Below are 13813 nucleotides of genomic sequence, written 5' to 3'. Positions count from 1 at the left end.
TGGATGGTTAGATATAAAGAACGGATGGTCAAATGTGATAGATGATGTTAGAGATGATGGGTGGATGGATGGATGGATGGATGGATGGATGGATGGTTAGATATGATGGATGATAGATATAAGGGATGAATGGATGGTTAGATATGATGGATGGATGAATGGGATGGATGGATGGATGGTTAGATATGATGAATGATGTTAGATATGATGTATGAATGAATGGATGGATGTTAGATATGATGGATGGATGAATGGATGGATGGATGGTTAGATATGATGAAGTTGGATATGATGGATGAATGAATGGATGGATGGTTAGATATGATGGATGGATGAATGGATGGATGGTTAGATATGATGGACGAATGAATGGATGGATGGATGGATGGATGGATGGATGGATGGATGGATGGTTAGATATGATGAATGGATGGATGGTTAGATATGATGGATAATGTTAGATATGATGGACGGATGGACGGATGGATGGATGGATGGATGGATGGTTAGATATGATGAATGGATGGATGGTTAGAAATGATGGATGAATGGATACATGGTTAGATATGATGGATGGATGAATGGATGGATGGTTAGATATGATGGATGGATGGATGGTTAGATATGATGAATGGATGGATGGTTAGAAATGATGGATGAATGGATACATGGTTAGATATGATGGATGGATGAATGGATGGATGGTTAGATATGATGGATGGATGGATGGTTAGATATGATGAATGGATGGATGGTTAGAAATGATGGATGAATGGATACATGGTTAGATATGATGGATGGATGAATGGATGGATGGTTAGATATGATGGATGGATGAATGGATGGATGGATGGTTAGATATGATGGATGGATGGATGAATGGATACATGGTTAAATATGATGGATGGATGAATGGATAGATGGTTAGATATGATGGATGATGTTAAATATGATGGATGGATGCATGGATAAATGGTTAGATATTTTTGATGATGGTTTTATATGATACATGGATGGTTGTATATGATGGCTGTTTATTTGTAAAAACTTGTAAATATTTAATATTTCCCTTTCCTTTAGTTGCATTGGATTTGATATGGACTTATTTTAGGAATTAGAAATGTGCATTCACTTGGCTAATGTAAATGAGAAGCTGTGGATTTTCTATTATTATATGCACCAGCAATGTTATCATGTCATTGAGAAGCAGTGCTAGCATGAGTGATTAGCATCATCTGGCACACTTAATTGGGGACTGTGTTGTCATTCTCATTATAATTTTTGCTGGTTGTCCGCAGACATCACGTATCAAGTGAACTACTTTTCCATTGACGAGCCTGGAGTGGGCCGCTTCCTGGTGGCCATGTCCTTGCAGGGCGTCGTCTTCATCGCCCTGCTCTTCCTCATCGAGCTCCGGTGCATCCGCGTGCTACTCAACCTCTGCAGGAGACGCAAGAAGGTGGGAGAGGAGGGAAAGATACCACATGTGCTGCTTATTATTGGTTTGGATGCTATCAGTCACAATCACGGGTGTGTGTTTTTGTCAGGCTCTGATGCTGGCAGAAGAAGCTCTTCAACCTGAGGACAGAGATGTTGCTGAGGAGAGAAAGAGAGTTTTGGAGTGCCAGCCGGTGGTTGAGTCCATGGTGGGCAGCCCGCTCATTCTACAGGAGCTCAGCAAGGTATGCGGTCACATTGTGTTATTTGGCTCCAAACTACAGTATTTTAAGGTTTCAATTTCCACTGGTCTATATTTTCTGCCGTTTGTTGATGGTTTAAAGTCTCCTACAGATTCCTGAGTGTACAAAACCAGCTGAATGGTGCTGCTGCCACCTATTGACCAAAGTGTGCAAAACATGCAGAAAATCCATTAATCTCAAAATCGCTTGGGAATAATTTGGCCTAAGGTCATGTTTCATGATTAAGAAGGTCCCTTCTATGGCTTTCTGCCAAATTTGTCCAGACTTTGCCAAAATTAGCTTTTGTCGTATTCAAAGGAAGTCTCACAAAAGCCATTAAATGGGATACATTGGTATACAGCAACATTCTCCAGAAATACGCAAGATGCTGAATATGCTAAGCAGGAAGTGATGTATGGTTTGCATATTTCTACAAAACTAATATCATTGCCGCAATGCCCTGAAAATACCATGTTCATTTGGTCACATGATGTATGAGCTTATTTAGTTTAAGGTTTTTGTCCCTTTTCCCCTTTTGCCTAAGATCTGTGGTTGTGTTTCACTAGATATATTCAGGTGGTCAGTCGCTGTTAGCGGTGGACCGTTTGTCCCTGGCTGTTGGGAAGGGAGAGTGCTTTGGTTTGCTGGGATTTAATGGAGCAGGGAAGACTACGACATTCAAAATGCTGACGGGAGATGAAAGCATAAGTTCAGGGGATGCCTTTATTGATGGCTACAGCATCCTCCGAGATGTGAAAAAGGTGGAGCATTTTGTTATTTCATATGTGACACTTCATATAAAAGATTCAGTTCCTGAAAACTGGAGATTTACTTTTGATATTTTTAACAATTATGGTCATAGTTGGCATAAGTGAATGGTATATGATTCAACACATTGTTAAATATGACTTTGCTTCAGGTACAACAGAGAATCGGCTATTGTCCCCAGTTTGATGCGGTGCTGGATCACATGACAGGGCGGGAAACCCTGAGCATGTATGCCAGACTGAGGGGCATCCCAGAAAAATATATCGCCGCCTGTGTAGAAAACGTCCTGCGCTCACTGCTAATCGAACCACATGCTGACAAACTCGTCCGCAGCTACAGGTATGAACGTGAGATCTGAGAAAAAGAGGATGGATAGTTAGATACGATTGATGGGTGGTTAGATATGCTAAATGGAAGATAAGATATGATGTATGATTATGTTTCATGGTTAGGTGATGAATAGATGATTAAATATGATATTATAGATGGATGGATGGTTAGATATGATGGATGAATGTTAGAAATGATGGTTGGATGGTTAGATATGATGGATATTATGGATGAATGGTTAGATATGATGGATATGATGGATGAATGGTTAGATATGATGGATGAATGTATAGATATAATGGATATGATGGATGAATGGTTAGATATGATGGATATGATGAATGGTTAGATATGATGGATGAATGGTTAGATATGATGGATATGATGGATGAATGGTTAGATATGATGGATGAATGTATAGATATAATGGATATGATGGATGAATGGTTAGATATGATGGATATGATGAAAGGTTAGATATGATGGATGAATGGTTAGATATGATGGATATGATGAATGGTTAGATATGATGGATATGATGGATGAATGGTTAGATATGATGAATGAATGTATAGATATAATGGATATGATGGATGAATGGTTAGATATGATGGATATGATGAATGGTTAGATATGATGGATGAATGGTTAGATATGATGGATATGATGAATGGTTAGATATGATGGATGAATGGTTAGATATGATGCATGGATGTTAGATATGATGGATATGATGGATGAATGGTTAGATATGATGGATGAATGGTTAGATGTGATGCATGGATGTTAGATATGATGGATGAATGGTTAGATATGATGGATATGATGGATGAATGGTTAGATATGATGGATGAATGGTTAGATGTGATGCATGGATGTTAGATATGATGGATGAATGGTTAGATATGATGGATATGATGGATGAATGGTTAGATATGATGGATGAATGGTTAGATGTGATGCATGGATGTTAGATATGATGGATGAATGGTTAGATATGATGGATATGATGGATGAATGGTTAGATATGATGGATGAATGGTTAGATGTGATGCATGGATGTTAGATATGATGGATGAATGGTTAGATATAATGGATATGATGGATGAATGGTTAGATATGATGGATGAATGGTTAGATGTGATGCATGGATGTTAGATATGATGGATGAATGATTAGATGTGATGCATGGATGTTAGATATGATGGATATGATGTATGGATGGTTAGATATGATGGATGAATGGTTAGATGTGATGCATGGATGTTAGATATGATGCATGAATGGTTAGATATGATGGGTGGATGTTAGATTTGATGGATATGATGTATGGATGGTTAGATATGATGGATGAATGGTTAGATGTGATGCATGGATGTTAGATATGATGGATGAATGGTTAGATGTGATGCATGGATGTTAGATATGATGCATGAATGGTTAGATATGATGGGTGGATGTTAGATTTGATGGATATGATGTATGGATGGTTAGATATGATGGATGAATGGTTAGATGTGATGCATGGATGTTAGATATGATGGATGAATGGTTAGATATGATGGATGAATGATTAGATGTGATGATGGATGAATGGTTAGATATGATGGATGAATGGTTAGATGTGATGCATGGATGTTAGATATGATGGATGAATGGTTAGATGTGATGATGGATGAATGGTTAGATATGATGGATGCATGGATGTTAGATATGATGCATGAATGGTTAGATATGATGGGTGGATGTTAGATTTGATGGATATGATGTATGGATGGTTAGATATGATGGATGAATGGTTAGATGTGATGCATGGATGGTTAGATATGATGGATGAATGGTTAGATGTGATGATGGGTGGATGTTAGATTTGATGGATATGATGTATGGATGGTTAGATATGATGGATGAATGGTTAGATGTGATGCATGGATGGTTAGAATGGTTAGATATGATGGATGAATGGTTAGATGTGATGCATGATGGATGAATGGTTAGATATGATGGATGAATGGTCAGATGTGATGGATGAATGGTTAGATATGATGTATGGATGGATATGATGATATGAATGGATGAATGGTTAGATGTGATGCATGGATGGTTAGATATGATGGATGAATGGTTAGATGTGATGCATGGATGGTTAGATATGATGGATGAATGGTCAGATGTGATGGATGAATGGTTAGATATGATGTATGGATGGTTAGATATGATGGGTGGTTAGATATTATGAATTTATGGTTAGATACAATGGAAAATGATTAGATATGATGGATGGATGGTTAGATGTGATGGATGTATGTTAGATAAGATAAATGCATATGATGATGGATGGTTAGATATGATGGAAGATGGTTAGATTAGATTATGAATTTATGATGGATGGATTAGATGTGTCATATGGAAGGGTGATTATGATGATGATGGTATAGATATGAGGGGATGATGGATGTATGGTTAGATGAAGATGTTTAATGATATGATTACATTGTGAGATAAAATGGAATAGATGTAGTTGTGATGAATGGATATAATGAACAGGTGTTTAGAAATGATTAGATGAGTGGTTAGATTTGAAATGTAGATGATGGTAAATATGATAGTTTGATGGTTAGATGATGGATAGAAGGGGTACATTGAATGATAGATATTTGAGATTGATGAGTGTAGAGAAAAGGATGATATGATGAATGAATGATTAGTTGTGATGAATGGATATAATGAACAGGTGTTTAGAAATGATCAGTGGTTAGATTTGAAATGTAGATGATGGTAAATATGATAGTTTGATGGTTAGATGATGGATAGAAGGGGTACATTGAATGAGTATTTGAGATTGAAGTGTAGAGAAAAGGATGCAACAGGAATACTCTGAAGTAAAATCATTTGTTTGCCATATGTTGTATTCCAAGTTGTCTATCGTCTCCTCTACACAGTGGCGGCAATAAGAGGAAGTTGAGTGCAGGCATGGCTCTGATCGGTGGACCACCTGTGATCTTTCTGGACGAGCCGTCCACTGGCATGGACCCTGTGGCCAGACGGCTGCTTTGGGATGCAATTACACGAACCAGAGAGTCTGGCAAAGCCATCATTATAACCTCCCACAGGTAAGTCACACATCACCTGACTAAAGCAGATATGAACAGGAAATGAAAAGAGCATGTGGCAGCAGAATGAACCCTGTCTCATTTCTCTCTGCAGTATGGAGGAGTGCGAGGCGCTGTGTACTCGGCTGGCTGTCATGGTGAACGGCCAGTTCAAATGTTTGGGCAGCCCACAGCATCTGAAGAGCAAGTTTGGGAGCGGTTACACACTGCTGGCAAAAGTTCGCGTGGAGACAGAGTTAGCGGAGATGGACCTTCAGCTCTTCAAAGACTTCATTGAAAACACCTTTCCAGGTATTTAAATGACACGCTTTGTATTTCCGCTGGACAGTTGGACAGTTTGTAACATTTCTCCTGATGGCTTTCATAGGAAGTTCATTGAAGGATGAACACCAGGGGATGGTCCACTATCACCTGACTGACAAAACCCTTACCTGGGCACAGGTACGTCTCAGTGCTTATACAGTCTTGCCAAATGTGCAGTTTCCCACAATGCAATTGACCTTCCATTTCATGTTTGATCTCAGCTGAATTTAAAATTAAAATGTAAAAAATTAAATTAAAGGTGCCCAAGAATGCTTTTTCACAAGATGTAATATTAATCTAAGGTGTCTCATGAATGTGTCTGTGAAGTCTTAGCTCAAAATACCCCATAGATTTTTTTAAATTAATTTTTTTAACTGCCTATTTTGGGGCATCATTAACTATGCACTGATTTACACTCGACGCCGCCCCTTTAAATGCTCACGCTCCCTGCCAAACGAGCTCTCGACTATAATACAGTGCATTTACAAAGTTCACACAGCTAATATAACCCTCAAATGGATCTTTACAAGATGTTCGTCATGCATGCTGTATGCATGCTTCGAATTATGTGAGTGAAGTATTTATTTGGATGTTAACGTTTTATTCTGAGTGAATTTGAGGCTATGCTCTGTGGCTAACGGCTAATGCTACACTGTTGGAGAGATTTATAAAGAATGAAGTTGTGTTTATGAATTATACAGACTGCAAGTGTTTAAAAATGAAAATAGCGACGGCTCTTGTCTCCGTGAATACAGTAATAAACGATGGTGACTTTAACCACGTTTAACAGTACATTAGCAACATGCTAACGAAACATTTAGAAAGACAATTTACAAATATCACAAAAAATGTCATGTTATCATGGATCATGTCAGTTATTATTGCTCCACCTGCTATTTTTCTCTATTGTTCTTGCTTGCTTACCTAGTCTGATGCTTCATCTGTGCACAGATCCAGACGTAACTGGCTTGTGTAATCCCTTGAACATGGGCTGGCATTATACAAATATTGGGGCGTACACCCCGACTGTTACGTAACAGTCGGTGTTATGTTGAGATTCGCCTGTTTTTCGGAGGTCGTTTAAACAAATGAGATTTATATAAGAAGGAGGAAACAATGGAGTTTGAGACTCACTGTATGTCATTTCCATGTACTGAACTCTTGTTATTTAACTATGCTGAGGTAAATTCAATTTTTGAATCTAGGGCAATTAATAATTCAATTTACATTTAACAAAGATTGCAACATAATTTTAAGTAAATATTTCTGAGTAAGAATTTCAATTTTTATGGCTTCCTTTGCAACAAACTGTTTTAGAAAACACTGTTACAAAGATCACAAACTAAATACATAAAAAGCCAAGAGTCAAACTGCTCTACTAAAATGAAACACTGATCACCATAATAGTGACCACAATTTTCAATAAAACATCAACATCTAAACCTCTGTTAATACTTCTGTAGATGAATGGCAGAAATAAAGTAAATCTAGTTAGTAATAAGTGAAGCTCAGGCTGTGTGTCTTTAAGTCAGTTGAAGTTGTGTTTCATTTTCTGAGAGTGCAAGCATGATGTGGAATCAACATCACATTGTAACATTGATTCAATTCTGTTACCATTGATTTTTTTAAATTATTTTTTTATTTTTTGTTAGATAAAAACATCTTTTTTTTTTTTGTTGAAATTTTTTCAACATTAATTGTGGGTGCAAGTGATGTTTGTTCAATGTGGTTAACGTTGACACATTAACATTGATTTAACATCGTTTCAATTGTTACTTGCTATCCGGGTACTATATAGTACTGTGTAGTATGCAGTATGCTAGTTGTCCTTTTCAAACATAACCGGTATTTACACAAAAACCTCTTTCTTGGCTCATTATTTTGGTCAGACCAGAAGTATATTTCTATATGTTTTTTATGCAAAATTTAAAACTGCTAATGAGCGTTATGCTAATATTTAAGGCAGCAGCTATTTACACTAAGTGAAAATAGCAATATATTCTTTTTACACTATATAAAAGTAGCAGTTCTGTGCAACAAGTCCTCGGTATTGTTGTACATTAACAGGATGCAATAATAACAGTGTAAATGATAGTGTAAATGAACTAAACTCTAATTCCGGCGTAATAATCAAGGAACTTTGCTGCCGTACCATGGGTGCAGCAGGCGCAATGATATAGAGTATAGTTCCTAGCCATATCGGCCCGAAAAAGTCGCAACTTTTCATTTTCTGTCGGTCTTAGTACACAATGTAACTACAGAAGAGTCAAGTTTTAAATAGGAAAAATATCGAAACTCTTTGGTCATTTTTGAGCGAGATGCTAACGGTCTAATCAGATTCAATGAACTATGCTAAGCTATGCTAAAAGTGGTACCGCCAGACCCGGAGATCGGCTGAATGGATTCGAAAACGGTAAAACTCAACTGTTTAACTCTAGGGGAGTTGAAAAATGAGCCTATTTTAAAAAAAGTGGCGTGTTCCTTTAAGCAGAGTGCCTATACATTGCCAACACTTGCACAGTTTGATGTATGTACTTGTAGACAGATGTCCCTACGTTTCACTGGAAACACTCTGATATGACGCATTTTTAACACGTCTTTTTGTCTCAGGTGTTCGGAGTCCTAGAAACAGCCAAAGAGAAGTACGGCATCGAGGACTATTGCGTCAGCCAGATCTCACTGGAGCAGGTGTTTCTTGGCTTCGCCCAGTTCCAGCACTGCGCTGAGGCCTGCAGGAAATGACACGCTGAAGCACAGAGGGGATGACGCTCCTTGAGTTGTTCTTCACCTGCTGAGTAGAAGGTACATCCTGGGCCGACTGACTCTCCGTCAGACAGTGGACATTGCTCGGGTGTCTCTCTTCACTTACACATTTCTGACATGATCATACATGCATAACACACACTTCCGGACTCAAACACTGTGTCGCACGGCGGCAGGACCACTAACGCAAGATCTTGGGTAACCGTATACAGTGTTTATTTAACATCTGTCTGTGCGTTTGCGAGCGGTTTGAGTTTCGACGGGAAGTTCCGTCACACTCTTTGAATTTTAATCGGTGGGTCTCCGCACCGCTCGCCCGAAAGGAAGTGGTGTTTGTTCATCATCTGTGAGCGTGACAGACGAGATGTGTCATGTGTGCACTTTTGTACGATTACTGTTATTTATGAATGACTTTTTTTGTTTGTTTCTCTTCACCTGTTTTCTATTGTGGTCTTAAGGCTAAAGGTACACGCACTTCGCCCCCTTTCTACTCAAAAAAGGGCGAAATATTGAAAAATGCAATGTCCAAAACATAATGTGAAAGTCTAAACAAAAAATGCTGCTTCTTTGGGTTTGCAATGTTATAAAATATTACAGGAAAAGTTAGTGAATATAAAATTAAACATTTTATAGAATAGCTTTAGGTCATTTATAGAATTTATACAATAGCTTTATCCCCCTTATCTAGGCATTTATAGTCAGTTATTTGTGATATATCAATTCACCTTACAAAAAAAAAAAAAGGAAATTATTCTGAGTAATAGACAGTTTATGTTACGTATGTCAAAATAAAAGTCACTTTTCGCTGCTAAAAGTAACTAATTTTTCAGTCAAAACATGTTTGTGTTTTGAAAGAGACCACAAATATTTTAAGTCTTTCTCTCTTCACATTTCCAGCTATGATTTTTACCAGATTGTGATGAATAGAGATTTTTTTTTTTTTTTTTTTTTGAATAGTGCAACATGGGCTATGTGTAATTCCGCAGATGAGCACTAGAGGGCGTACAGTGCACTTTTTTTTTTTTTTTTTTTATGTCTGCATCAAACTGAATGTCTTTAGATACACTAAATGTTCGCTTGTATGATGAGAGTCTGTCAAAGAGCAAAAACCGCAACATTTACAGAAACTTTAGTTTGTTACTGTGGTTTGAATTCATCCTGCTGTGTTTTTTTGCACTATACTGATGTGGACCAATTCATTCGCTGACAGAAAGATCCATAAAAGAGCTCACTGAAGTATCACAAAGCCAGAGGGATTCATTGGAGCAGCTGTCTGTAAAATCATTCTTGCGTACATTTTTTGCATTGAATGTTTTTATTTAACTACGAGAAATTTGTTCTGCTAGTATTTCATACTAAGCTACTTTCTCCATTGCATTCCACATTATGCTATTTAAGGACGTCAACAAATCTTTGTTCAACGTGATTCTACATTCAAAGTAAAGCAGACCTTACTGACACGGTCCACGTTTCCGTCCAGATTCACGTTAACTGAATGTACTTTCATAGCGAATGAAGAAAACACGGGCTCATTTGTCACCTTAACCTTGTACACACTGACATACTATAGATAAAACAGGGCTTGAAAGTGACTGACTACAAAAAGTTTCTTTTCTTTGTTTTGTGTCGTTTACTGGTCTGTTTTGCACAGTGCTCTGGCTGTCGTGTCTGAACTGCTTGTTTGAAACTGAAATATTGCATTTTGAGAATCGAGAAAGCAAACTTGAGAATGTTAATGATGACAATGTTGATTAAAAATGGTAAAAAAATATATACCATAATGCAAAAAGGGAATTTACATCATTGTAATCTTGTGTACTGTATCACTAAATTAACCTTGTGAGAAATGTAAGTATTGCCATTTTTTCCTTTTTTATTAAATCTGCCTTATGCAAAGGAATTGTGTTCAGAAGTTGTTTTCTTTTTATATAGATTGTGTTTGCTATCCTATGGACTCTTTTACAGTTTGATGATGCATTTCTGCCATAATTAACATCTAAATCTTGCAGACATTCTATAGTTTTCTTTCCCGCTTCAAACCTGGAAATGTGAAAAGGGTCAATTACATAACTAGGATAACTGTCACCATTTGATAGTTAACTTTCAGTTCAAGAGTCTGAAGTACTTGAATAATTTTACTTCATTATTGTATATACATTATTGTTTTAGAAATGTATAAATACCTTTCTGTATGAATTTCTTCAGTGTAACAGAACAGAAAATATCTGTTTTTTGTCCATTCAGTGAAACTCAGTGGGCTTCAGTGTTTGGTTCCCAAAGTTTTTCAAATGATCTTCTTTTGTGTTCACATTTTGAACATTTTCAAATTCTAAAGAACCTTTTTTATCCAATGGAAAGGTTCCACAGATGTTCTTCATGGAGCCATTGATGCAAAAAAGAGAACCTTCATTTCTAAGAGTGCATTAATGTGTTTTTAGAAACAATATCAGGAGGTGAAAGACCTGTGTTAGCACTGTTCTGGAGAAAAGGTTCATTTTCATAGCCTATATAAAAGATAAACGCCTTTATCTTTAAGTGAAATGCTTACTGTACATGATAAGGTTGATAGTTTTAATGCCTCTTTAAAATTATCTCTAGGTGTAGTGGCTTCAGAGGGAAAAAAACATATATCTAAGCTTATGTTGTGAAAAAGCGAACACATGCATCGGCTTTAGAGGGAGTGTGGTAAGTCAAAGCGTCTATGGAGAAAACAAAATGAACTGTTCACCATGAGATTCTACTGACTAACATTTCAGAAGACACAAAAAAATGTATTCTTAAACTATATTATTCAAAGATTATTAATGAAAACATCCCAGAATATTTTTTTACTAATAATCCTTACTTATAAGGATAATTGGCTACATCAGCCCTCTGTAACTATGAAGATTTTGCTACATTTTTTACTAATAGGATAATACAGATTAGATCTGCTAGTGATTATACTGATAATTTTTCCAGATGAATTGGGAAGTTATCCACACCATAAAATGGAAAAGTTCAGCACAGTTAATAAAAAGATTTTTTTTTAGCTGAGTTATCTCTCAGCTAAATTTCTCCTTCAGCTATCTTGACCATCAGTTTTTTTTAAAGAGGTTTTGCACTGTTTGTTAGACTATATGTCGCACGTCCTGATTTTGCTGAGTTGGAATATATGTTGGGGAAATGATAGATGAATAACACTGATGTAGAAGCACCAATTCATGATTTTAAGCCTAAACTTGACATCTGTAAACTTGTCCCTCAAATCTGATTGGTTGATTTGGATGTTGTTCCAGGATCAACAAAAATGTTGACCCAGGAACATGTTGAACTCAGCAATATCAGGTTATGTGACTACGTCCTTTATATAGTCAATTGTCCCCTGGAGACAGGCATTGTTCCTAATGCTGTTGTGAAGCCACTTCTAAAGAAAAGAAACCTGGATTGTTCTAACTTTAATAATTACAGACCAATTTCTTTTTAAGTTAGATTTTAGAAAAAAGTTGTATTGCAACAGCTTCATTCAATTTTTAGATGAATATAATATTTAGGACAAATATCAGTCAGGTCATAATACTGAAGCAGGATTTTAGAGGTAGTAAATGACCTGAGATTAAATGCAGATAAATACAGGTGCTAAACAGACTGGAAAGGATTGTTTAATTTGGCTCAAAAATATGGTGTTCCTACGGAAGAGGATTAGGGCCAAGCAATAATAAAAAAATAAAACCGTCTCGAGATTAAAGTTGTTAAATTTCGAGAAAAAACTCGTTAAATTTCGAGAAAAGTCGAAATAAAATGTTGAGAATAAATTCGTTAAATTACGAGAAAAAAGTCATTAAATAACGAGAAGAAATTTGTTAATTTGTTCTCATAATTTAACGACTTTTTTCTCGTAATTTAATGACTTTATTCTCATAATTTAATGAGTTTATTCTCAACATTTTATCTCGACTTTTTTCTCGACATGTAACAACATTTTTCTCATAATTTAACGAATTTGTTCTCGTAATTTAACAACTTTTTTCTCATAATTTAATGACTTTATTCTCAACATTTTATCTTGACTTTTTTCTCGAAACGTAACAACATTTTTCTCATAATTTAACGAATTTGTTCTCATAATTTAACGACTTTTTTCTCGTAATTTAATGACTTTATTCTCAACATTTTATCTCAACTTTTTTCTCGAAATTTAATTTTCTCATAATTTGACAAGTTTATTCTCAACAGTTTATCTCGACTTTTTTCTTGAAATTTAACAAGTTTTTTCTCGTAATTTAATGAGTTTATTCTCAACATTTTATCTTGACTTTTTTCTCGAAATGTAACAACATTTTTCTCATAATTTAACGAATTTGTTCTCGTAATTTAACAACTTTTTTCTCGTAATTTAATGACTTTATTCTCAACAGTTTATCTCGACTTTTTTCTTGAAATTTAACGAGTTTTTTCTCAGAATATAATGAGTTTATTCTCAACATTTTATTTCGAATTTTTTTCTCGAAGATTTTTCTCCAAATTTAACAACTTTAATCTCAAGATGGTTTTATTTTTTTTTTATTATTGCTTGGCCCTAATCCTCTTCCGTATGTTCCTCAAGGATCAGTTCTTGGACCACTTTTATTTTCATTATACACACACATCATACGGTAAATCTTAAGTGATCCGGTGGTACTTATTTTAGCCACTGTGCTCCAAAAATTTGGATTTGTCTACCAAATACAGTGAAAGAGGCTACTAGCATTTATATTTTTAAAAAGGCAGGTTAAGACATATCTTTTTAAAGTTGTTTATACAATATTGTTTGAAATTGAATGTTTGTTTTATGTTTTTAATTTACTTTGTGATCCTTTTATAGTTGCTTTCAAATAT

At 35.9% G+C, this 13813-nt stretch overlaps 1 protein-coding gene across 1 annotated transcript in view; it reads left to right on the top strand.

Moving 5' to 3' along the window:
• The window catches only part of abca3b (ATP-binding cassette, sub-family A (ABC1), member 3b), a 53181-nt gene extending 42325 nt beyond the window's left edge, over nucleotides 1-10856 (top strand). Inside the window, 8 exon segments of the mRNA XM_048201790.1 lie at nucleotides 1299-1459; nucleotides 1548-1682; nucleotides 2246-2440; nucleotides 2599-2786; nucleotides 5720-5890; nucleotides 5985-6181; nucleotides 6258-6331; nucleotides 8804-10856. Coding sequence (XP_048057747.1) covers nucleotides 1299-1459; nucleotides 1548-1682; nucleotides 2246-2440; nucleotides 2599-2786; nucleotides 5720-5890; nucleotides 5985-6181; nucleotides 6258-6331; nucleotides 8804-8935 — 1253 coding nt within the window. The 3' untranslated portion in view covers nucleotides 8936-10856.
• The last annotated feature ends 2957 nt before the right edge of the window (nucleotides 10857-13813 follow it).

The sequence above is a fragment of the Megalobrama amblycephala genome, linkage group LG1 (assembly GCF_018812025.1).
Source record: "Megalobrama amblycephala isolate DHTTF-2021 linkage group LG1, ASM1881202v1, whole genome shotgun sequence".
Taxonomy (NCBI): domain Eukaryota; kingdom Metazoa; phylum Chordata; class Actinopteri; order Cypriniformes; family Xenocyprididae; genus Megalobrama; species Megalobrama amblycephala.
The sequence above is the reverse complement of the archived record's forward strand: the minus strand, read 5'-3'. Positions and strand labels throughout refer to the sequence as shown.